We start from the raw sequence: 24,990 nt of genomic DNA, 5'->3' as shown, positions 1-24,990 counted from the left end.
TATCAGTGTTAAATAATTTTGTCAGACGTACAGCCAGTTATGTGTATTTTATGTTGTTATACTATGGATTACATACATTGTTTAATAGGCAGAAATTCAACAAGTGCAGTGTTCAACGTATTTAATTTTTGCCATATAACTGAATCCCTACTGGACATAGGATGCTTACTGGGGCTGTGTTCCCTTTCACACAAGACTGAAGGTGGAGTAGAGTCTGAGGGTTAAAGCACATGTTTATATATTAATCACAGAGATGCCACTGAAAACAACTTCCCTGGTGAGGAGTGGTCTGTTCCATCTATACATAAGTAGTATTTATTGTGTGCCATCACATTGTGGGTCTCCATGTCCACAACTCACATTCCTAGGAACAGTCACCTCAGGGAAACATAGGGACTCTTAAAGAAGATGGGGGCAGAGGGAATGGTTAACTCCACGCAGGACACAGAAGTGTCTAGATGCTGTCTAGAAAAGCAACAAAATAGAGGAGTAAATTGACTAGTTGGAATAGAGAGGGAATATCATTAAAGAGATTGTGAGAAGCAGCTGGCAAGGTTTTTCACCACTCTTGCCAGGCAGCTTTCTTGCCATTTTAAACAACACATACTGAAGCAACTCTGCCATGTTCGGATGTCACGACAAGCCACCCTAAACAACCCTACTACAAGCCATGGGTTTTCAGGGTGGCTTGTTTGCAAAAAACAACCCGTGAGGAAAAAGCTGGGTTCAGACGTCATGCTAAGCACCTTGAAACCACCCATGGTGACAAATCACTGGCTTAGCGTGATGTGTGAACCAGGTCTCGGAGACTAGTAACTGAGTCAAGATACGAAGTACAAGGCAGAGATGGGGGATGGAGTCTCAAATGCCAAATCACACATTTCCCCCCACAATGGACAGCAAAATACCCATTTCACAAAAGGCAAAGTGGTGATGCTCACAGACACACACGCACAGGCAAAACACTTTTTGACATCACACCCCACACCAGACAAAACGCACCACACACCACGAAATCCAAGCAAACACCCCTCCCTCATCACACACAAACAGGCAAAACACAACACAAGCCATCTCCATCTCTCTCTCACACACACAGACAGTCTTTCCTCACCACCCCCAGTCTCCTCACCACCCCCTCTAGCTCCCAACCTAACCAAGCATATCTTTGTTTTTCTGGGTGGCTGCACATGTTTTAAAATAAAGTGCTGGGCTGTAGCCTCCAACATTTTTGTTTTCTTGGAATGCCTCCTCGCCCCATGTGGGGGCTAAGAAGCATTCTTAGAAATAAAGATGGTGCTGTAGGCTGGCACTTCGCTTTTCAGAATGCTAGTCTCCCAATTTTGTTTTGTTTTTAAAATCAAATCAAATGAAAATCAGGAGTCACAGAGTTTGGTAAGTGCCCAGAGAGGTGTCTGTGGGCTGACTGCAGCCCACTGGTACCACATTGGTGACCCCAGCATTAGGCTCTCATTCTGCATCCACATGCTCAAAACAGAATTAAAATGGATACTGTAAAATGAGCCCAGCCATTGTTTGTTGCCAAGAATTGCAATAAGCATGGTGACTGGTATGAATGGCAACAGAGTTTCCTAAAATGCTAATCTTTATTCTTAGTTTGGCATGACCTATTTTTCTTCCAATCAGGCCAGGACTTCTCTTTCTAATGTATGAATTACCTGAACACATACTTCTTAAAAGAGGTGATGGCAGTGCAAAAGTAGTCTCTTTAAAAGGGCAATGGCAGGGATAAAGGTAGGGTATGTATTTGGAGAAAGGCAAGCTATTACTAGGGTGCTTTTATTAGATTCTCTCCCCTCACATCTGGTTTTCACAGCATTTCTTTCCTGGTTTTTGGTGTTTTTAAATAAGTTGAAAGAAGAAGGGAAAACATTACAAGATGTCCCTTTCCTCATTTTGGTAGAGCCACTATATAATACTTGCCAATTCCACATGAGTGTATGTGTCTCAGAAAATCATAAGAGTTGAGAGGGAGCCTCTGATATCATCTGCTACTAATAGGTTTTATTATTATTATTATTATTATTATTATTATTATTATTATTATTATTTATTTATATAGTACCATCAATGTACATGGTGCTGTACAGATGATCCTTTAAAAGGATAAGGTGAACTAACAGTTTCACAGAATTTTCAATCTTTGCAAAAGCAAAAAGAAATAAAAGTAATGGGCCAAATGTAGAGAAATAACAGCATTGAAGGACTAAAAACTTGAAGTTAAGAGTGCTGGAGAGATCCAGATTCAAATCCACAACCAGCCATGAAGCTCATACCTGTCAGCTTAATGTATCTCACCGAGTTGTTATGAGGACAACAATGAGGTTGGTAGACCATGTGCTCTGGCTTGCGCCACTAAGGAAAGTTGAAACAGAGATGTAGTATTTCCCTTAATTTGTGATGTTTGAAACAGAAGGACCTTCCCTGTTTTGTGATGACAACATCGAGAGGGGGAGCCAGTCTTCCACAGCAAAAAACAAAGGAGTCTTAGGGTGCAATCCTATGCATGCGTAGACAGGTGGGTGGGGGTGGAAAGTCCTACAACTCCCAGCATTATCCAATCCAACCATGTTGACTGGGGAATACTGGGAGTTGTAGGACTTTCTATCTGTCTGAACATGCATAGGATTGCACCCTTCTAAAAAGTCTTCTATTGTGGCATAAGCGTTTGTGGACTACTACACAAACTCATGCCAAAAATTAGGCTGCATACAATCCTATACGCAACACATTAGAGGAGAGAATAATCCTCCAACACCGTGCGATTTCCAACATGCCTAGGAGGACGGCGCTGTAAAAACCCATTCCGGTGTTTAAAGTGCCACATGACTTCTTTTTCTTCTTTATGACTTCACATGTTCCATCAGGTTGCGCACAGGCACGGAAAATTAGGGGCAGCGGCTGAAGACGGAAGGAAGAAGAAATCCTGAGTCTGCCCCTATCGAGCGGGAGCGACGTCACACAGGGCCCCGACGAGCCTGCAAAGCTTTAGGGGCGGGAGCCTCCCTCGCAGCCTCCCTCTCTGCCTTCAGCCAGGCCAGGAAGGAAGGAACTAAGCCGCGGCGGCGGTGGGCGGGCCAGCAGCAGTGACAGGCGGGCTGGCGAGGCAGGAGGAGCGGCTCGGCTGCTTCGCGACGCCAGCCACAAACCCCGCCCCAGGCCCGTGGAATAAGAGAGCCGGGAGGAGCTGCCGGCCTCTTCTCTCTCGACATCACCGCGTCGCCGGCGGCCGGAACGCGGCCCGCAGGCCTCGGCATCCTGGACCGCGCGGGTAGGAACAGCAGGGGTGCCCCCGGGGGTGGTGGTGGCTGGGACTGGAGGTTGGGCGCAGGGCAGGCCGGTGGCGGCTGTGCCGGTGGATGCGCCGCGGCGCGCCTCACAACTCCAAGGGCTGGGGAGCCCTACGCAGGGCCGGGTGCAGAATGGGCTCCGGGAGCTGCAGGAGAGAACCTGGAATGCTAGTAAGGCGAGGAGGTGGCACGAGAGGATGCCCGCGTGCGCGCCGAGCGAGGTGCAGCGTATCGTGTGTGTGTGTGTGTGTGCGCGCGCGGGGGGGGGGCAGGGGCGGGGGGCAATGAAAAGTGCGTGCTTGTAAACATACGGCGAGTGCCTTGCCCCTGATCCCCATCTGTTACAATCAACGCGAGTTTTCTTCTGGGCTTCAGTGCGGTGTAGTTTATATCTCAAGTCTGAAGCTAAAATGCACCAATAGAGATCTCGTTTAGAGACATTGAAAAGCTAGTTGTGCTGATGTGTGCCTATAAAGTACATATGAATATGCATTACACACACACACACACAAGCGTGCGCGCGCGCGCGCTCTTCCAGTTCCATGCACATAGCTATTATATACAGGGGGAAGATACTACGCTCTCCAGCTTCTGAGCTGTTTTGTGTGTATGCCCCAGTGCCAATGCAATATGGTGGGTTCTCTCATGAAGGGTAGTCTGTTGTACATGAAGCCTGCCTATATTATCATGGTCATATATATTAAAAGATATGTATATCTACTACTATATTGTACCCTGTAAAAAAATATACTACACAGAGTGTTATGTCCTGATACATAGATTCAGTCCAGTACATAGTTAAGCACACTTGCATCTTTCAGTGAGATTTGTGGATCTTTAATCCTGTGTTGTATTGCGCTTTTTGTAGAACACCTTTAAGGTACCATGTAGTGATTCTGCAGTGTAAGAAAATCAAAGCCGTAGTATTCATGTACATTATAATGATGGGCCCTTGTCGTTAGTTAAATAATTTGACTGCATCACATTATTTTTATTTCACTAGGCCTTGGGGGAAATTAGTGCAAGAACCATTAAAGCTAAGCAAGTAACAACTACTGTCTGTTTTGTGTGTGAGAGAGAGTGTGTGTGTTTGCAAATTTAATGTTAGTAATGAAGCTGGTGGGAATCTTGGGGTCCTACTAGTTGTCTGTTGCTGTGCAGCCTGTGCCTTGCTAAGTCTACTCAAATGCATCTCTGTCATCGGAGTGAGCTAGAGCACTAAAGCTGTGCCAAGGAATAGTGCTGAAGACTAGTTTGTGTGGTGTGTGTGTGTGTGAGAGAGAGAGAGAGAGAGAAAGAAAGAAAGAAAGAGAGGGTGAGGGTGAGGGTGTACTTCAAGGACTCTCCTTGGTGCTGCTGGCTTGGCTCATTGTCCATAAAAGGAAGCAGCACTATGGAGAGCTCTTGGCAGCCACTGATTCCTCTGCACAACAGACTGGGATCTCTTTTCACCCTGCTTGCATGGAGTCTGGCCTGCTTTTATTCTTCAGAGGCCCCTCTGGATGAGGTCTGGGTGATGTGAAGAGCCGTGGCAGAGAGGTTGTATTCAAGAGTGGCTGCAAAGAAAGTAGAGGTGGTATTTAGATTTAGAAAATGAGAAAATAGAGTACCTTCATTCAACAGCAAAGATAAAGCAGCTTACGGCTGTCCAGGTACTCAATATTTTCAGATCGCACAACTGCTAGCTATTGTCAGCAAAGTCAACATGTTACATTAATACTACTTACTGCACTGCCACCTTTTTTTTTCTGTATTGACACATACTTTACAGCCTAGTAACCCTTGGTTCTAAAACTTCACCAGTAAAGTTTGTTTATTACTGTAAATAATTCGAAGCCTTCCTTTTAAAGTAAAAACCCTCCCAAGGTGGCTTCCAGCATATGAATGTACAATGTAGTGATCTTTTTTTAAAAAAATACATAATACGAAAGTCAACAGTTAATAATAAAAAAGCAACACTAAAAAAAAAGCAACACTAACATGAATGCACTTAGCTCAGTAAAAACACTAAAATCAAATAAATAGTTACAGCTAAAGACTACATCACACATTCAGCAACTAAATAAAATTTTACACATGGGTATAAAATAACTGACCCCACCCCACCCCGAATTTTCATTAGTAACTTACTAAAGAGAGCAAAATCAGAGATCTGCTTCTGGCATTATGTTTAACAAGTTTATGGGAAGTGTTGTGTAGTGTGCCTTATACACCATGAACACTATCTCCTTTGCATGGTAGGGGTGTGTGTGTGTGTGCATCTATTGCTATATTTATCTATATGGCAAGAAGGATGCCAATGTACAAATCATGTTAGGTTTATGAGATACATTAGCCCTCTTCAGACATTTTGTCATGAACACATAAAGGGGCTTCTGAGAATGTGCCAGCTAGACCCACCCACTAGACACAATCAGCATCCATTTGAAAGAGTCCCCATTTGTGCATGGAGATACATCCACAGGGCTCCCTTCATGGGGGTAAGAACCTTGGATTTGCATCTCAATGGGGGTTTCCCTTGCATGTACAGGTATATATGCATTGGCCCCTCTTCAGACTGATGCTGATTGCATGTGTCGGCATCTAGGAGCCCAAAATAGCTGAGACATTCTTGGAAGCCCTTCCATACATTCAGGACCAACAAGTGCCAAATGACTGAAGAGGATGAATGTTTGTTTGTGATTTTAGTGAGTGAGCTTCTACTTTGTCAGAGAAGCAGTCCAAGATCCAGTTGGGAAAGCAATCACAGATGAGCAGAAAAGGCCAAAGTTGTTATGGTATATGTCTATTTATTAAAGGTATTTGTAGTATTTTGTTATGTATGCCAATGTTTGTAGGTGAGATGCTTAATGCAGTGTGGCAGATAATGTGATCTAAGCATACTGCCTGACCAGACATGGGGAAAGTAGTTCTAATAGTAAGTCCAACAAAATATGAAAGTATTCACATACAGTATTACATAAATGCTTTCAGTCATTGCATTTGAATGTAGCTGCACACAACAAACATGATTAGGAAACATCTGTTGCTAGGGAGAGCAATGGCTAAGGACCAAGACTGGTTGATGTGATTTTATTTTCACAATGAACCAGTCTTAATTATTGCCTCTATAATAGCAGTTATGTGTATTTTGCATGGTAAATGGAGGTAGAAAATATTTCTGGTGCTTTTCTTTTCCCATCATTTGTATTTTATATAGTTTTAAAGAGGTCTGTGTTTTTCCTAGAGCAGTATGGACATGTTTCAGTATTCAAAGGATATTGTTCTGTCATAACCCGGGTCTGTGTGAACAAGGAATTTCAAGGTGTTTCAGCTACAGCTTCTTGTTCCATGGGGAAGTGTTTCTTTATAGAACTATGGGCCAGTGATGACAACAACCCTGCTATTCTTTCCATCACTCCTCACCAATCTGGTGGCCTCCAGATGTTTTGAACTACAGCTCCCATCAGCCTCCAGCCAGCATGGTTAATGGTTGGGGTGATGTTAGTTCTAATCCAAAATATCTGGAGGGCATCAGGTTAGAGATGACTGCTTTACATCATTGGCATTCAGACTGTGTTCAAGGGACTGATACCTTATGAGAACTATACATGCTCACGCATAACTACACCCATTGGGTTGGATCCAGACTTGGTTATACTTTAAAGCATGCATATCAAAATCAGTGGGACGTAAGTTAGTCATGACTAACTTGTCCCATTAATTCCAGTGGTTCTACTCTAAGCATGATTAAGTCTGGATCCAACCCATTCTCATGTGCTGAAATCCTCACATGTTACTACACACACACTGCTATTACACAAGGATCATTGTCTTACTTTTTAAATCAACTTTTAAAACTTTGATGTCAGATGTTTCTGTGAGGCAATATTTTCAGCATGCTTATTGTTTTTATGGAACAGTAGCTAATAAGAAGACTTAATTTTGAAATAGTCTAGATGTAGTACCAGAGAAGCACCTACATTTGCTGACCATCATGCCAAACAACAAATACCTTTGTATAAAAAAGGCAAGCACATCCATCCCATTGAAAGCAAGTGTATCTTTGGCCTTTGTTATTATTCATACAGCGGGGGAGAGAATAGAATATATATTACAAAAGCTGGTTTGTAGGAGAAGGGACTCTTTATCAGAAGAAGTGACATAAAAAGCTTCCCTAACATAACTCTCATTTATTTTTGTCATTTATTAGAAGATTCTATCCAGCCTTTCCACTGTTAGAAATGGTGCTCAAAGCAGTTCATACCAGGTCTAAAAGTAAAATATGCAATAGCTCAAGAAAACATCAATAAAAGAGAAAATAACAGTAGATAAAAATGACTAAAAATAACAGGATCAGCATTACACATTTCTAAACAGATAAATTAAAAGCCTCTCTAAATAAAAAGATGTTACAGGATGGCAGATTACAGAAGAAATGGTGTCAACCAGGCCACCCATATTGCACAGAATGTGCTGTATGATAAACAGGCAGGCTATGGGGAAAGCGTTCTCCATGTTTCCTGCCACATGTAAATTACATGTAACATTGGCATGACAGTGACTATGGGCTCATTTTCACCATTAATAACTACTTGCTTTTGAAAAGCGTCCTAAGGCAGCTATCTGTAAATGGAATGGAGAATATCTTCCAGTTGTTTTACCACCTTTCAATTTCAGATTGACCATTTGAGGATAATGGCCAATTTCTGATTCTATACCTAACAGCCACTAACTTTGATTGTTTTTCTGTTCAACAAATGAAGTAAGATTACAAGATAACTTCAGTCACTCTTATTAAGTATACAAAAAAATTAAAGTCTAGCAAGCCTGTGTCATGGTCTTCAGAATGTTCATTTGGCATTTCTTAGAACTCTTAGGCCTTAGCTAGACGTAAGGTTTTTCCTGGGATCATCCCGGGGTCATCCCTGCCTGCTCCTGGGATCCCCTGTGTGTCATTTAGATGAACAGGGATGACCCCGGGACGATCCCGGGATAAATCTTAGGTGTAGCTAAGGCCATAGTAAGGGTAGTAACTCTAGATACTAAGGACTAGACATGCAAGGAATAACAGCCAAATATACTCCAAAATAATTACGTGAAAAATCAGAAATTAAGGGCCAAATTAGAGAAGTTACCATTCATACAATGAGAAATTGTGTTAATGGCTTTTGAAAAGTAAATACCCTGTGGTCCTAATCCAGATAAGCTCCTGAATGCCTACTAACTGCATTGGGAGAAATGTTTCCAATACAAATCTCAAGTGTGGAGGGCCTGCTTCTCTCACCATGATCCCAGCTAGGGTGGAGAAAGGTTCCTACTACTTACTCTTAAAACTCCATTCACATAATTGCTAATTGTGTGAATATCATCTCATCTTGTTTGGTCCAGAGTTACTGCTTTGCATTGAGTTCTCTTATGTGATTACTTTGGCACAAATTTCTATGTGTACATTTTGTTTCAAATCATAGCGGGCCTGTTCAGAAGACACCTGAAACCATGGCTTTAACCTTGGCGAATAAGGCTTTTTTGCTTTATTCACCATGGTTAAAGCCATGGTTTAAGGTGTCTTCTGAATGGGGCCAGTGTTACTTTACAGTCTTGGGGTGCGCATAGCATCCTGGTGGTTAAATAGAGGCAGAATACTTTTGGTTCTTGTCTTTGGAGTCCACTTGTTTAACTTCGACTGCCAAATTGGTTCATTGTGTTAACACCACACAAGCTAATGAGGCTGAGGATGGCTTATCTCCTAATGGTGTTGCTGATTCCCTGATGCTTGCTAGAATAATACCTATAAAATTAACTTCACTGGGACTACTTTACACAAAGTAGTTCAGTGATCACAGCTTTTAAAGTCCTTCATAAAATCCCTCTTTCAAAAATGTGAACTAGTACTGTTTTCATTTCTGTGTTGTGGGTATGAATAAAGCTTGACTGCAAACTATGAAATTATATTCTGAGCAGTTTACTATTGTTTACAGTGCTATCCTATATGCATGTCAACTCAGACATGCAGGGGGAATTACTTCAATGAGACTTACTTCCAGGTAAATGCGTATAGGATTGCACCTTAGTTTATGTATGACATGCTACACAATCCTATGCATGTTTACTAAGAAGTACTATTATATTCAGTGGGTCTTACTCCTAGGTAAATGTGCATATTGAATTACAGCTTCAGTTTTTCAATCCTGAGTGTTTCTATTTTAAAATAGTAAAACTATGTCTATTCTATCCTTTCCTTGGGGTTCACTTAAAAAGAAATCCAATCCTACACATGCTTAGGGGTGCTTCAGAAGTTAACCAGTTTCCTACAACAAAAGCATTTCTGCTGAATAAATAGGATGCACCTTTCTTGTAATTCAATGCATATGGCAATCTACACCATGGATTTGATGCTCATGAAAGTGCTTTTTTTCCTGTAGCAAGTGTGTAGTTTGTAAAGAAGTCTTTACTTTGGAAGCAAGTTCTATTAAAGTCAATAAGGTTACTTGCATGTAATTTTTCTCCAACCCAAAATCTTCCTTCTGCCCCAGATCTTGTTTACTCCTAATCTGCTCAGATAAGAAGCTACAAAATGCTTCCTAAAAAGCCCAAAGGCCATGAGAATGGTTATGCCCTTATTCTCCAGGTATTGATGGTTATAATCAAAGGAGAATTCTCAGCTGACAACTGAGTTTGCAATGAGGCAAAGGGGGAAGAGGACTTTTCTTTTCATTTCTGTAAGACCCAAACTTCAGTATGTAGGGCTTTATAGGTCAAAACCAGCACTTTTTGTTAGAAGATGATGGATAGAGAAACATGCAGAATCTGGAAAAGGGCTTTCTACTCACAATAGCTCTTGTTGGTTTGTTTTGAGGAGCACTTCCATCAGCATTCCAGCTCTGTTATGTGTATGTGCTGTATTTTCTGCAAAGAAGACCAATTGTAATGAAGAAAAATTATTATTGTAAAATTTCTATCAGCACAATTAAGAATAACATTAACTCTTTCAAGGTTTGCCCTTCAGTTTTGACAGTGTCAAAGGGGTATGAGCTACAGGGTGGGGTGGTGGATCAAAGAGCAGTTGGGGGGCTCATGCCTGGGTCTGTGTGGTGAGTGCTCGGGGGTGGGTGATGCCTGGGGACAGGGACTGGGGGATCAGAAACCAAGCATTTCTTCCCCTTTCACCAAAATCCCTCTATACTAGAGTATCTGCCCATACCTCTGAGCCTCTTCCCCAGATATCACCCCCCTGAGGCCACACCTGAGATATCATGCCATCTCAGAGATCACGTTCATCCCAGTCATTATCCCCCCCCCCCGGAGCCCCCATTGTGCAGGCATGAGCTCCCAATCCAGAAACGTAGATACGAACCCCATCCCACCCCAACCCACTTCTCCAACTGCCCTCTTGTTCTGGAACTCCCAACCAAGATCTCTCTAGAAACACACCTTTGGCACAAGCCCCCGCTTCTAGATACCTACCCCCAGCATGACCCCTGACCTGAGGCACCCATTCCTAGCATGAGTCCCCACCCAACAAACCTAGACATGAGCTCCTCCCTAAACCACTGTCCCCAGCACAGAGCCCCACCTCAGGCATGCACCCACATTCCCAGGCACTCACCCCCAGCATGAACTAGGCCATGTATGGGGAATCTGTTTTAAATACAGTGTTCGACTGATAAAACCCATTGTGTTTGTTTGGAGGGGGGTGCTGTATCCCCATTTACATAATTTCCCCCCTTTAAGAGAACCCTCAGCAGACTGCGTCTCTTTTTTAAGAAGTCACTGAGGTTAAACTTCAAACAGTGCTGGGTAACAGTCATAGAATCATAGAGTAGTGGAGTTGGAAGGGGCCTATAAGGCCATCGAGTCCAGCCCCCTGCTCAGTGCAGTGTTCAGTAATAGTGTAGCCCTTCGAAAGATGGAGTTTTGATGGGGTTGTGTGAGGTTAAAGGTTAGATGGCTCTTTGCAGCTTGTTTACTGGGTTCACCAGTTTTCCCGCAGGACCTACAGTTGCATTCAGCCATTTGTATCAGGTGGCATCTTTTAGGGATAGATGCATACACTGTCTTGGGGATGATTATGGTTGTTGTTGTTGTTGTTGTTATTATTTACATATATATACCACCCCATAGACAAAGCTCTCTGAGCAGTTTACAAAGATTAAAATATTGAACATTTAAGAAAACAGATATACAAAATTTAAAACCTGTAAAAACGTAAAACATGATGTACAAAATTTAAAAAACATAAAAACATAAAACAGATAATATACAAAGACAATATCCATTTAAACTGATATTGAACTGGTATCAGTAAGAAAGCTCAAAATATGCTGTTAAATGCCTGGGAGAAATGAAAAGTCTTGACCTGGCACCGAAAAAATTGCAATGTTGGCATCAGGCAAACCTCCATTCCATAATTGGAGGCCCACCACTAAAGAGGCCCTCTCCCTTGTTGCCATATTCTGAGCTTCTCTCAGAGTAGGCATTCGGAGGAGGACCTTTGACGTTGAGCGTAGTGTACAGGTAGGTTTGTGTCGGGAGAGGTGTTCCGTCAGGTATTGTGGTCTCAAGCTGTGTAAGGCTTTATAAGTTAAAACCAGCGCCTTGAATCGGGCTCAGAAACATACAGGCAGCCAATACAAGTGGGCCAGAATTGGTCTTATATGTTCAAACTTTCTGGTTCCTGTTATCAATCTGGCTGCTGCATTTTGCACAAGCTGCAGCTTCCAAACTGTCTTCAAAGGCAGCCCCACATAGAGTGCATCGCAGTAAACTAACTTGGAGGTTACCAGAGCATAAATAACTGAAGCCAGGTTATCCCTTTCCAGATAGGGGCGTAGCTGGGCCACCAACCAAAGTTAGTAGAAGGCACTCCGTGCCACTGAGGCCACCTGAGCCTTAAGTGACAGAGATGGTTCCAGGAGAACCCCCAAGCTACGAACCTGCTCCTTCAGGGGGAGTGCAACCCCATCCAGAACAGGTTGAACACCCTCCATCTGGTCAGCATAGCCACCCTCTAACAGCATCACAGTCTTGTCTGGATTGGCCTTCATCCAGTCCATTGTCGCAGCCTCACCTGATGACGATGAGAAGGAGAAATAGAGCTGTATGTCATCAGCATACTAATCACAATGCACTCCAAAACTCCAGATGACCACACCCAATTGTTGCATGTAGATCTTGAACAGCATGGGGGACAGACTGACTCCTGCAAGATCCCATACTGGAGAATCCATGGGACTGAGCAGTGTCCCCCAAGCTCCACTGTCTGGAGCCAACCCACCAAGTAGGAGTGGAACCACTGCAATGCAGTACCTCCCACTCCAAACTCAGTCAGTTGTCCTAGAAGGATACCATGGTTGATGGTATTGAACACTGCTGAGAGATCAAGGAGAATCCACGGAGTCACACTCCCCCTGTCTTTCTCCCGACATAGGTCATCTTACAGAGCAAACAAGGCTGCTTCCATGCCAGAACCAGGCCTGAAACCCAGCTGAAACGGATTCAGATAATCAGTCTCATCCAAGAGTGTCTGGAGCTGGCCTGCAACCACTTGCTTAAGGACCTTGCCCAGGAATGGAACATTTGCCACTGGCCTACAGTTATTAAGATTTTCTGGGTCCAGGGAAGATTTCTTCAGGAGTGGTCTCACTACCGCTTCTTTCAGATGGCCCAGGACCACTGCCTCTCGCAGAGAGGCATTAATCACTTCCCTGGCCCATCCGGCTGTTCCATCCCTGATAGCTTTTATTAGCCAAGAGTGTCAAGTATCCAGTACAGAGGTGGTTGCACGAACCTGTCCAAGCACCTTGTCAGCATCCTCGAGCTGTACCAACTGAAACTTATCCAAGAAATCTGGACAAGGCTCTGGATACCTCACTAGATTCACCTGCTATGACACTTGAGTTTAAGTCCTGGCGGATGCCAAACATTTTATTCTGGAAGTGCCTAGAAAATTCATTACAGCAGGCCTCAGATAGTTCTACCATGTCCTTGGGGCCAGCGTGTAATAGCCCCGAGGATGTCCTCTCTACAATGCTGCTAGCTGATGTGTTACTATGTCGCTTCAAGGCTCAAGGCCAGAAAGAATGTGCCCCCATAAGCAACTTTAACAGCAACAAGCTGTACATTGGAGGCACATTGTTTACCACACTGGCAATAGTATTTTGTCTTGGGCAAACAGCCACATCTGGTCACTATGTCACCTAGTTCAAGGAAGCAGATGGGTGCTGGCTAATGTGTAACGATACCCATTTATCTGTATGCAAGCGACTACCGACACATTTAAGAGGTGCATGCATTCTGTTTCTGGCTAAGAAATAATAGGCTGCTGTTGCATGGTTCTTTGCATTAAGAGGTGATTGGAAGAGCAGCCAGGCAGGTTTTAATCATTACAATAATTTGATGATACTGGAAAACACACTGGTCACAGACAAGGCCTATGAAAGATCCTTTGCTGCCAGTGACAGACGTTCTTCTTTGACCACCACTTGTGTCCAGATTCCCTGCTCCCAGACTTCATAGCTTCTCCACCCTTCTTAATTGTGGTTGGTGCATGGTATTCCAGGGTGAGCCACAGCAAAGGAGTCCTCCTGCCCCTTCTGGTGCACTGGTAGCTAGACACTGGAACGGGCTGGAAAGCTGTGAACTCTTCACACCTAGCTGCTATGATCTGCTCCTGCCCACCACAGACTTTGTTTGAGCACCACTTGTGTCCAACATCCCTGCCCCCAGACTTTTAGCCTGCCAGTTTTTGCAGCCACTGTACATTTCAGATGACATATAAAAGGTAGAAATGCTCTAAACGCAGGGCATCTACTCTGATAGCTCCAGAGCTGATAAAAGGCTGCATTCTCCACACCTCTTTGTGCTCTTTCATCTGTGCTGCAATACTTGTGGGAGGAAAGCTTGAAAAAGGAGGGGGCACCAAGGACGTGTCTTAAAAACTTTCCTGCGAAACCTGTGATATTAGTGGGAAAACCTATGGTGGTTCATGAGTTACGGTTGAGCCGGACACACAAAAGCTGGGAAATTGTTTTTCCAACCTTAGCGTAAGCCCCTTTTCAAATCACAATGCACCTTGGGCAAAGGGAGCAGCAGATGTGTGGCAAGTGATGAAGAGCAGGAGCCCATTAAGATGCACTCATGACTATTGAACAACAGGGCTCTGGACCTGTGAAGTATTATAGGAAGTTTAAGCGTTCTTCTGAAAATCTGGCTGAGTCTGTCCTCTCTCTTTTAAAGGGATATTTAGCCAGTCTGTCTTCAAGGAAAAATAAGCGACCTTTTGATCTTCACATCCACCAGCTTGGCTTCTTACAAATGGGAGTATGTCAAAAATTTAAAGAGTTCTATTTTCCAACTAGTCCCTGATCCCATATCTTCCCATCATTCAAGGTTGGATTAAACGTAATGTCTCCCTCTGATCTGTTGTTATGTGACTTCAATACCAAGGGATGGGGGTCACTCTACTACTATTTAAGATTGACCTATCAACGGTACTTTACAATGGTGGTTGTGTGTGCCTTCACAATTAGCTACTATAGAGGGTGGCCCATATTGTATCCATTTTATGTATAGGGATTGAGAATTGAGCCTGGGAGAGAAGCAATTTATATGCAGGTTTGTGGCAAAGATGGGACTCTGAGCTAAGTTCAAATTTGTATTCATTACAACTTCCTGGCTTACCTTGGCCATGAAAGCTTCTGACATGAAAAGTCTAAAGGCATAGGTACTTGAGGTCAGTTGAAAGTGGCAACCCAAAATAAATTGTTTTACATCTCTGTGTATTGTATCATACTAATATATTTTTTATATATTTCTAGGCTAGTGGATTCATATTTAAAATGGAAGTTGACATTAATGGAGAGTCTAGGTCTGTTTTAGCTACTCTCCCCTTGCCTATTGCTGAGGTGAGTGCCACTGGCAAGGCAGACTCAGAGAAACCTCGCTGCTCCAGCACTCCATGTTCACCGATGCACCAGACTGTCTCAGGCTATCAGATCCTCCACATGGATTCTAACTACTTGGTCGGCTTCACAACTGGGGAGGAACTTCTGAAATTAGCCCAGAAGTGCACTGTAGGGGAGGAGAAGAAAGTAGAAGCGGTAGTGCCTACCTTGCGCTCCAAGCAGCTTGATTCAGGACTTTCTCGCTCTTCTCGGGTGTGTAAAGCTAGAAGCAGATATTATCAGCCTTATGAAATCCCAGCGATCAATGGCCGTAGAAGGCGACGGATGCCCAGCTCAGGGGATAAGTGCACCAAGCCACTAGCTTATGAACCCTACAAGGCGTTTCATGGCCCTTTGCCTCTTTGCCTTTTCAAAGGTAAAAGGGCTCACTCTAAATCCCTAGACTACCTCAATTTAGACAGAATGAACATCAAAGAACCAGCTGATACAGAAGTGCTTCAGTACCAGCTCCAACACCTCACCCTAAGAGGGGACCGTATGTTTGCTAGGAACAACACATGAAGAGAAATTGTCCTTGGTTCTTCATTGCATCAAAATCCGCTGTACGATGTGGACAGTCACACACCGTGGTACTTGATTGTATCAGCAAAGTGTTGCCAGACCATAATGTATATCAGTAAGATTATGAAGATGGTGGGGTGGGGGGGGAAGTATTGTGGAAAGAACTACTGGAAAATTCTGACTGCAAATGTCATTAGAACACTATAACAAAACAGAAGGTTTTGCACTTGGATACCTAGAATTTATAGCAATGTTACACTCAGAAATTTATGAACTGTGACTTGTTTCTGACTGGGCTTGCTGTAAGAAACTACTCATGGATAAGCACTGAAATACACTCTTAATATTAAACGTGTGTATATGCAATGACTTTTGCATTATAGGAAAAAAAGTTTGACTAAGACCATGTGTTCTTTAAAATAATCCAGTTTACATTTATTATAACTGGTTTTGCACTGGAAATGGGGAAAGAAATCACTGATGAAATTAAGCCTGAGTACTTACGTTACTGGAGCTGGCTTTTTTTTTATTAATGTAATTGAATTACTTTTCATATTTCAGATTAATTTCATTGTAAATTAAAAACAAAAACAAATGTGTTTTGAAGGAGAAAAATATTGGAAGGCCAACGGACTTTTATTTTGTACTTCATCTTTTTTTAAAAAAGAAGAAGAAAGATTAATACATACATGGAGATCTTTATGTTGTGTGTATATACATCGTGAATAGCTGCATTTGCATCGGCAGTATACAAATGACATTTTCGATTTTAGTACTACCATATTACATAATTATTACAGGAGGTCTTACTAGACCACATTTTAGCACTTCATCGGAACATTCCAGTTTATTCATAGCACTGAACATTACTTTTAATATCTTGATTTGGACTCTGACTTTTCTTTTTTTTAAGTCTTCTAGGATTTTACTAGACTATGAATTATGTCAAATGCACTGGCTTGAAATGTTTATTACAAAACCAATCTCCAATCAAAATCTAATTTAACTTAGTTTTACCATAGCATTTAAAAATAATCTGCTGGAGTTCTCTTTAAGATGTGCTGCATATTACTTAAGCAATGTGCAACCATGTTATGTTTTGGTCTGTTAAGTTATTTAGAAGTGAATGCTTAAATTTTGGGGAAAGCATAAAGGGAGCTTAAATTGTTTGTGAAACAAAGACTTTTTAAAGTTCTGAGTTTCCTAAATAGAATGGCTTAAGTTTTTTGTCTCTTAAGAAAGGGTGCAGAGAGCACATGCTTTGGAAGTCTAGAATTCATCTCCTCTTTAACACCCTTTCCCCACAGTTACATCCAACAGGCAGTGCAAAATCTGTGGATCTGTTTTGTTTTAACTTTGAGGGAACGCTTGTAATTTTTACAAGTCACTATGTTGTAGTGAGGAATTATTTCTTAAGAAACTGTTCTATATAGCCTTTAGTTTGACCAGAAGAGTACTGTCCAATGCCAAAGAGAGGGTTTTTACATTTGTTGATTAAACATTATTTATTGATTTTACCCTATGAAATGACATTGTTGACTTATGAAATAAAAGGGTGACGTGCATACATTTATATGGCCTTGGTGTGTGTTGCTGTTTTGAAAGATGGGTGATGATGTACAATTTTCCATACTTTCCCCCAAATTAATCTAGATTTTGTATAAATGTATTAATTTAATTTATACATTTAATGTATAGATCTTGTATATTTAATGTATAAATACTGATATTACAGAAGGCATTTGGGATCCTTGGGTCTGATATCATCCAGAACCTGGCTTGGAATTCTGAGTATGCATTTGGATAATTGGTGATGTTTCCACAATTGTGGCAAGTCTTTTATTCCCCTCTGCTCCTATAATAACAGAAAAAGCTATATTTTCATACAGCCCAGTTCACAGTGAGGTTTCTCCATGCAATTTCGTACTTGGAAAGGTGTTGTGTGGAGAAGATGAATAGCTAGCATCCATGTGTGAACCTGATCCTTGTTACTAGGAGAAATGAATTAACTCCATCTTTGTGGATAACTACTACTGCTCCAAAAAATCTCAGTTTTGTTCTTGTAAGTAATGCATGCAGTTCCCATCCATTTTGAAAACTGCTCTTAAAACCCTTAAACTTGAATTATGGCACAATGGGCTCTTGTCTTCTGACCATATCATTCAGTGCTATGAGTTTGCTCTTCTGTTATTTATTCATTTTAATTACTGTATTTTTATCCTGCTTTTCAGACAATTATTGTCTCCCACAGCATCTCACATCAATAAAAAAGGAGAAACAGGTCCTGCTGTCAGGCGTACAAATTAAGAAGACAAGTCATACAAAGGAAGGGGAATGGAGCAAAATGGAAGAGGGAGATTCATGGCTCGTGGCTAGAACAAGGTGGTGAGCTATAAGCAGCCATTTCAATACACTTCGAGCCAGTCTGAATCTTCCTTGCTGGTGCTCTTGCTTGAATAGCAATTGGTGGCTATTTGGCTAAGGGATGGAGCCAAAGCATTTCTCCTACTTGCTTCTGCACTTCTAGGTCTACAGGCAGCTGGAGTTGAGTAGACTTTCTGACAGGGAGGGGAAAGCAAAGTCCTTGCAGCTGCTCCTTCACTGGCAATTGGATCAGCCTGCTTGGTTTCCCACTTTGGTTGATATTATTCCTGAAATTATTCCCCTGGCTGATGGCAGAGTCCAGTGCATTCTTTCCTTCTGCTCTATAGCCCCACCGTATTATTAGTTGGCTTTTGAAATCAACAAACAAGGAAGAATCTTTTCGTGAGTTAATTGATACTGAAATTGAGACTGAAAAATTACGACATCTTGATGCAATATTCTTAGCAGAAGGCTTAGGAGCATAGGAAATCACCTTTGGTCCATTTAGCTCAGGATTGCCTATATCAGTGATCTTTAACTGGTGAGTCGCAACCCAAAAATGGGTTGTGAGATCAGTCGAGATGGGTTGTGGCAAATCTGTTGCCACCCTATTGGGGATGGAGAAAATTGTGAAAGTGGGCCCCATGTTGTAGGTTGGGAGTCCGAGATAGGTCTTGAGTCTGGACCAGTTGTAGACTACTGGCCTATATTGTCTGGCAGTGGCTCTCCAGGAACTTGGGCAACCGTCTTTTCCAGATCTGCTTGGAAATGCCCAGATTGAACCTGGGACCCTCTGTATGCAAAACATGTGCTCTACCATGTATGTAGTGCATGTTTGTATTGATAGTGCAAATCAACCTTTATTACAGTTGTGTGACAAATTACTCTGTTCGATTGTGTGCCTGCCCCAAACACTGTTAGCTGCTGTATTACAGCTTTAGCGCTTGAGCCAGAAGACAGAAAAGGAATCTCAAGAGGTAAGTAAGTACTTTGGAGTCCGGAGTTGCAGGAAGTTGAGTACAGGGACTAATTCCTCACCTCTATTTCTCTTTTGGACTCAATGCAGTGCTACAAGAGGTTGTCAAGCCATCACTACCTTTGACTGCATATGTGGCTTTGTCCACATTCTGCCTTAAAGGCCATTAACTCCTAAGGCAGAAAGAAAATAGAGAGCTGCCAGAAGCAGCAATGGTCAATTCGGTACACCTGCACCTGGCTCAGCGGCTTCATCTTGCAGCCTTCGAGTGCTCTTTGGTTGCCAGGTCTTTTAACCCTTTTTTGCCACTGCCAAACTTTCTAGAAAAGTTCCACTGGGTGAAAGAAGGAGAAAGCAAGAGTCCACACAAAATGAAAAGCAAACAGAATAGTGTCTCAGGACATTCATGAACATTTGAGTTGTGGAAAAATGCTAAAAGAAGGGGGCAGTTTCTGGGAGGTACTCATTTAACTAATGAAGAAAAGCCATTGCTATCATGCTCTTTCCTCATCACATGTGGGAATATGCCTTCTACACATCAGAAACAAAATGGCTCTCAAGGTTCAAAGCCCATTCAGATTATGAAAATATCTAGGATTCAAAGATGTCTTGGTGTGGATTCAAACGAGAGCTTCAGTTGCCCAGTTGTTAGAAGGATCTTGACACTTACCCATCTAGAACACGTAGCAATTTCCACAGGAAAACTCATGCCCAGCAAACTACATGACCTTCACCTGCAGGCAGTTTGGGAGTTATACTGTGAAGTGAGACGATGGCTTATGATGCAAATGCTTTCTCAGAAACTGAAATAGGTGTTATTGCAGCAGTGTAATTTCTAGGGAAGAGTTCAAGGAGGATAGAGTGGCATTATTAAATTTTAAAACCACCACAATTAAATGAACACTTAGAAATTGCTGGCTCCCACCCACTCGCACTTACACTTTGAATCAGCTTTCAGCAATGGGTGTTCCTGGTTTGCTTGATGTGGTATGTGAACCCGGGACTCTAGGTTGTTGAGGGATAAACAACCTAGAGTTCGAACTCAACAACAAACCATGAGTTCAAACTGTGGGTTGTTTGTCCCTTACCAACCCAGAGTTGTGGGTTTGCATGTCACAGCAAACAACTCAGTAAACCTGGTTCAAAGCCAAAGTGGGGAGCGGGGCAGAAGGCTGTGCACACAGCCTTGCACAGCCTGAAGCAAGCAAGTGCTGCACATCACCGTACTTGCTAACAATAAACTGGTACTATAGTTTCTCCCTATATGGAGTTTAGAAAAAGATGTCATGTGAAGTGGCGGGCATTTGCCCAGGTAATCACTCCGCATGAAGGGGGAGGAGGAAAATGCTTCCTGCTTCAACCTCCAATGTTAATGCCCAGGGCAGCTCCACCTCTTTTGAATTTTGTGCATTTAGTGAAGGTCTGAAGGGGCTCCCGAAAGAGGACTCTTTGAATATCACGATCTCCCCCTTCTTTTCTTGATAAACACATGAAAGGGGGCACTGACATAGGGGCACGGGCAGGGGGCATGCTCCCCTCCGTGTGTTCGCTCTCCACACAGAAGGGCTATCAAGTGAACGGGGGTTCTGTCATATTCTTGTATTAAAATGTCAAAAGTGGAAATCCAATCAATGCTAGACTTCAGAAGTAATTTTAACTTCAAAATAATACTTTTTTAATCAATTTGAAATCTGTCCATCACTCAATAAATAAATAAAAACCACCCATTAACTCTAAATCTCTTCACAGAACCATTCATAAGGGGGGAAACAGCATCAGAGATTTGACAGAATCCTGATTCAAAGCAATCTATTATTACTGAGCGATTGTCCTTCTTTACAGCAGTCAAATTAAATTAGGAATCGCTATTCAAGCTCACACTAGGAATTCCTCTACAGCTGCCACACTGTTTTGGTTCTTTTTTTTTTTTTTTTTGCTGTTGTCATTTAATTCTAATACAATTAAAGGCTTACTTCACCGAGCGAAATAAAATGTACATATATTTGGGTACTGTTGATTTAGCAGCAAAGAAAAATGCTAGTGTTGTAGATCATATCCATGACATTCTTCTTCAAGTTTATGTGTGTGTGTGTGTGTGTGTTTTTCCTTTTCTATGCCATGTGCAGCTCAGCCCTGTGCATGTTTACTCAGGGATACGTCCAACTGTGTTCAATGGGGCTTTACTCCCAAGCAATGTCAGCTCCAGGTTTTGGAGGGCCCTTGGGCAAGACACCCACAATGGGGCCCTCCCTCAGCGAGCCTTACCTTCTCCACCTCCATTATCAACCAGTTCATATTGCTCCTCATCCTCTTTCTCATCATTTCTACCACTTGCTTGCTTGATAGAAAGAGAGTAAACAGGCAGTTGCATCTTAATGCTCCTCTTCTCACCATCACTGTTTTTTGGACCAGAATGTGCATGAGGCAGTGAACAAGCAAGTCTAGAGGGTTTTTTTCTCTGTGGGCCCCTGCTGGGGTGTGGGCCCCTACCTTAGACACCAGCCCTTCTGGGGCAACCATATGAAAAGGAGGGCAGGACTCCTGTATCTTTAACAGTTGTTTTGAAAAGGGAATTTCTGCAGGTGTCATCTGTATATATGGGGAACCTGGTGAAATTTCCTCTTCATCACAACAGTTAAAGCTGCAGGTGCCCTGCCCTCTTTTGATTCTGGTCACTCTAGTATAGCTCCTGCAGCTTTAACTGTTGTGATGAAGAGGGAATTTCACCAGGTTCTCCATATATACAGATGACACCTGCTGAAATTCCCTTTTCTATGCAACTGTTAAAGATGCAGGAGCCCTGTCCTCCTTTTCATATGGTCACCCTATCCAAGTAAATGTGCATAGGTTTGTGGACATCGGCTGTAATCCTATATGCCAGGAATGGGGCAACTTGTTCAGCCACCTCGGAAATCTCGCAGGGACTGTATGCCAGCAGTAGACATAAAGCTCCATCACACCTTGGAAGAAACGCTGGCTACCATCGCTTCTCCGAGGACACTCAGCTACTTCCTGTTTTCATCAGGAAATAAACACGGTGCACAAAGCCATTCAGTCCATCGTTGTGAACACGCTGCTTCTCCCACACACAGCAGGAGAGAGCAGCAACTTTGGTTTAAAAAATATTTCGGAGTTTCTCTGGTTTTTCTTGCGGTGCAAGGAAGACCGGAAGGGGCGTGAGAGGCAGACGACGTCATGTACTTCTGAGGAATCCGTGAGTGCAGTAAAACGCTCGTCGGATGGAGCTTCTAACCAGAGCCCAAAAGGTAGTTGGCAAACACATTTACACAATTTAGGCAGACAGCGAGAGCAGCTCCTCCTTTGCTGCTTTTAGGTGAAGCGAAAATGGGTTCAGTAAGCTCAACTGTAGGTGGTGCTGAATGCCCCTAGTAGACAGGCGGGCTGCTGTGCCAGCTATTAAATGTGAACAAACGTTTAAATTCTTTTAGAAATTGCTGGAGGATTTAACATTTCATTTTTTAACACCCATCTGCAGATAACACAGATTGTAGGGGTAGGGAGTACTGATCTACCCCCCCCTTCTTTTGAGTGGTTTCTATTCCCTCCAATCCTGCTTTTGTTCTCAGCAATCACATGTAAAAATGGTAGTGCTTGTTTATATTCCCTTTGAGGTTCTTTAAATCATTTAAAGCAGCTAAGAAATTTTGCTATTCTCTGCTAGATTTAAAGTACACCGGCCTGTAATATCTCAGCTCCTCTGCTATGTATGCAAAGCCTGCAATCCTAAGCACATTTGCTGGAAAGTTCTTTGCACTGAAACAAATCAGCCTTTTCACAAGGAAATGTAGCTAAGGTAGTCATAGAATCATAGAACAGTAGAATTGGAAGGGGCCTATAAGGCCATCGAGTCCAACCCCCTGCTCAATGCAGGAATCCACCCTAAAGCATACTTGACAAGATATGCTCTCGAAGTCTGTTGCAAGTCCTGTCAAGTTCAGAATTTAGGCATTTTGCTTATTTCTAAATATATATATATGCAAACAATGAAACAATGAAACCTGAAGCTATGTTTTAAGGTTTTATTTCAGCACGGATTTGAGGATATGGATTCTGGGTGAACAATGCGAAGTGTAGTAGAACGTGGAAGGCAGGAAAAAGACCCTCAATCAAATGTTAGGGTATGAAGAGGCAAATTTCCATATTATTAAGAATTGCCAGCAAATCAACCCCAGAACATATGCACTTACTAACGTGCTGAATATTTCTTAATTCACCATAAAAGCAAGTCATTAACACAGTTTGAGCATTTATCCCAAAAGTTAGCAGCACAGAGCTTTGGTTGTTTGATATGGACTGTATTTTGTGTCCATGTTTTCTGTTGAACCTTTAACTGCTGGATTCCGGCTCTATCCAAGTATTAGTAACTGAGGCTGCAATGTTATATTGACTTACCTAAGAGTAAGTCCCATTGAATGCAATGGCGCTTGCTTCTGAGTAGACATGGATAGGATTGCGCAGTAATAGGTTAATTTAACAAGGTCAGAGAAACAGGAAAAAGAATTTCGTTCATGTCGCTCCCAAGTTCTGCAACTTTAGAGTTGCAGCTCGTCCACATGCCTCTCCGCATGCAGGAGGGAGGCTATGGCACATCTTTTTCACTGGACGTTTAAAATAATTGTTACATTTGTTAGGGCTTTTAAGATTGTTTTTAATGTTTTACTGTTTTATTTGATTGTGGTTTATTTTCTGAAATTTGTGTAAATTGCCTTGGTTGACTTCAGAAAGGCAGTACAGAAATACAATAAATAAATAAGGTGATATACAGTTCTATTGCAGAACTCTAAACATGGGCCTGCAGCAAGGTTTCTCCTAATGACTAGGAGATTCCCTGGTCCTCTTCCCTTGTGCAAGGCCAAAGAAGGAACAGAGTCTGGAGTCTGGATTGTTCTCAAGGGGATAGTGCACAGTTAATTCGCTGTCCTGAATGCAACAGTTTCCTCATCTAAGTTTGTATTTGCCCCTCATCAACACCCCTGTTCTTCTCTTAAATGTGCTTTTTTTTTGTTTTTTGGGGGGGTCAGGAGTTATATAGGCAGGGGTTATGGGTGTTTTCAGACAGAGGGCTCCTAGTGTACATTGCACAGAATAATACAGCTATTCTGTTTTTTCCTCCTTAATGGATTTTTTGTAAAAAGAAAAAAGATGGAAGAAATGGTGGGAAAACACGGAAGGATAACAAATGTTCTTCCATGAATGAGGCAGGGCGGTTGCACTATAAAAGCCACACCATAAAATGAGTCTCGAAACATCCAAGGCCATACAAGGATTTTGAACTGGAGGAAGAAAGGACCACTTACTTATTTGAGCAAAGAATGTGTTGGTGTGAAGGCATGTTCCTTCTCGTTGATGCTTCAGGGTCTGATTGTTCATGGTTTCCTGCCTATAGAATATTAGGGTTAAAAAATGTGCCTGACCCATAAAGTGCTGTGGCATTTACAATGAAGAGGATGGTAGGTTATTGTTAAAAGCTCAAACTCATTTGCTCTGCATTACTTCTCCATGTTATTTCCTTCCCAGAACGCTTACACTCCATATGGCTGATGTTTTCTGGTCCATAATATTTAGCCATTATCTATTACAGCTAAAGGTGGTAAACATTCTTTCTCTGAAGTTCATAGAAATTTGAGCAAGGACACCTGCAAGAACTCTGGCCTACCCATTAGAAGTTTGAATGCCTGATGAAAACATGGAGAAAACCACAGCTTGCTTTAGGGCTGTGCATTATGTTCTTTCTCTTTCTCACATCTACACACTTTCAACAAATGCATTAGAATGGATGCTTTTAGCATTCTATTTTAAGAGAAAATTGCTCAAGTAGATGTGATGTGCTGTCTGTAAATGGATTAAGCTTTAGAGCCAGAGTGGGTGAGAA

At 42.3% G+C, this 24,990-nt stretch overlaps 1 protein-coding gene across 1 annotated transcript; it reads left to right on the top strand.

Annotated features, from left to right (window-relative positions):
• The first annotated feature begins 3,213 nt into the window (after positions 1-3,213).
• MACIR (macrophage immunometabolism regulator) lies at positions 3,214-17,330 on the top strand. Its single transcript, XM_063129566.1, has 2 exons — positions 3,214-3,292; positions 15,110-17,330. The coding sequence occupies exon 2, from the start codon at positions 15,131-15,133 to the stop codon at positions 15,755-15,757; it is 627 nt and encodes a 208-aa protein (XP_062985636.1). The 5' UTR covers positions 3,214-3,292; positions 15,110-15,130; the 3' UTR covers positions 15,758-17,330.
• Positions 17,331-24,990: the final 7,660 nt, after the last annotated feature.

This window comes from Elgaria multicarinata, chromosome 6 (assembly GCF_023053635.1).
Source record: "Elgaria multicarinata webbii isolate HBS135686 ecotype San Diego chromosome 6, rElgMul1.1.pri, whole genome shotgun sequence".
NCBI lineage: Eukaryota > Metazoa > Chordata > Lepidosauria > Squamata > Anguidae > Elgaria > Elgaria multicarinata.
The sequence above is the reverse complement of the archived record's forward strand: the minus strand, read 5'-3'. Positions and strand labels throughout refer to the sequence as shown.

Coding starts and splice junctions, on each gene's coding strand:
- MACIR (XM_063129566.1), top strand. CDS start 15,131: ATGGAAGTTGACATTAATGGAGAGTCTAGGTCTGTTTTAGCTACTCTC.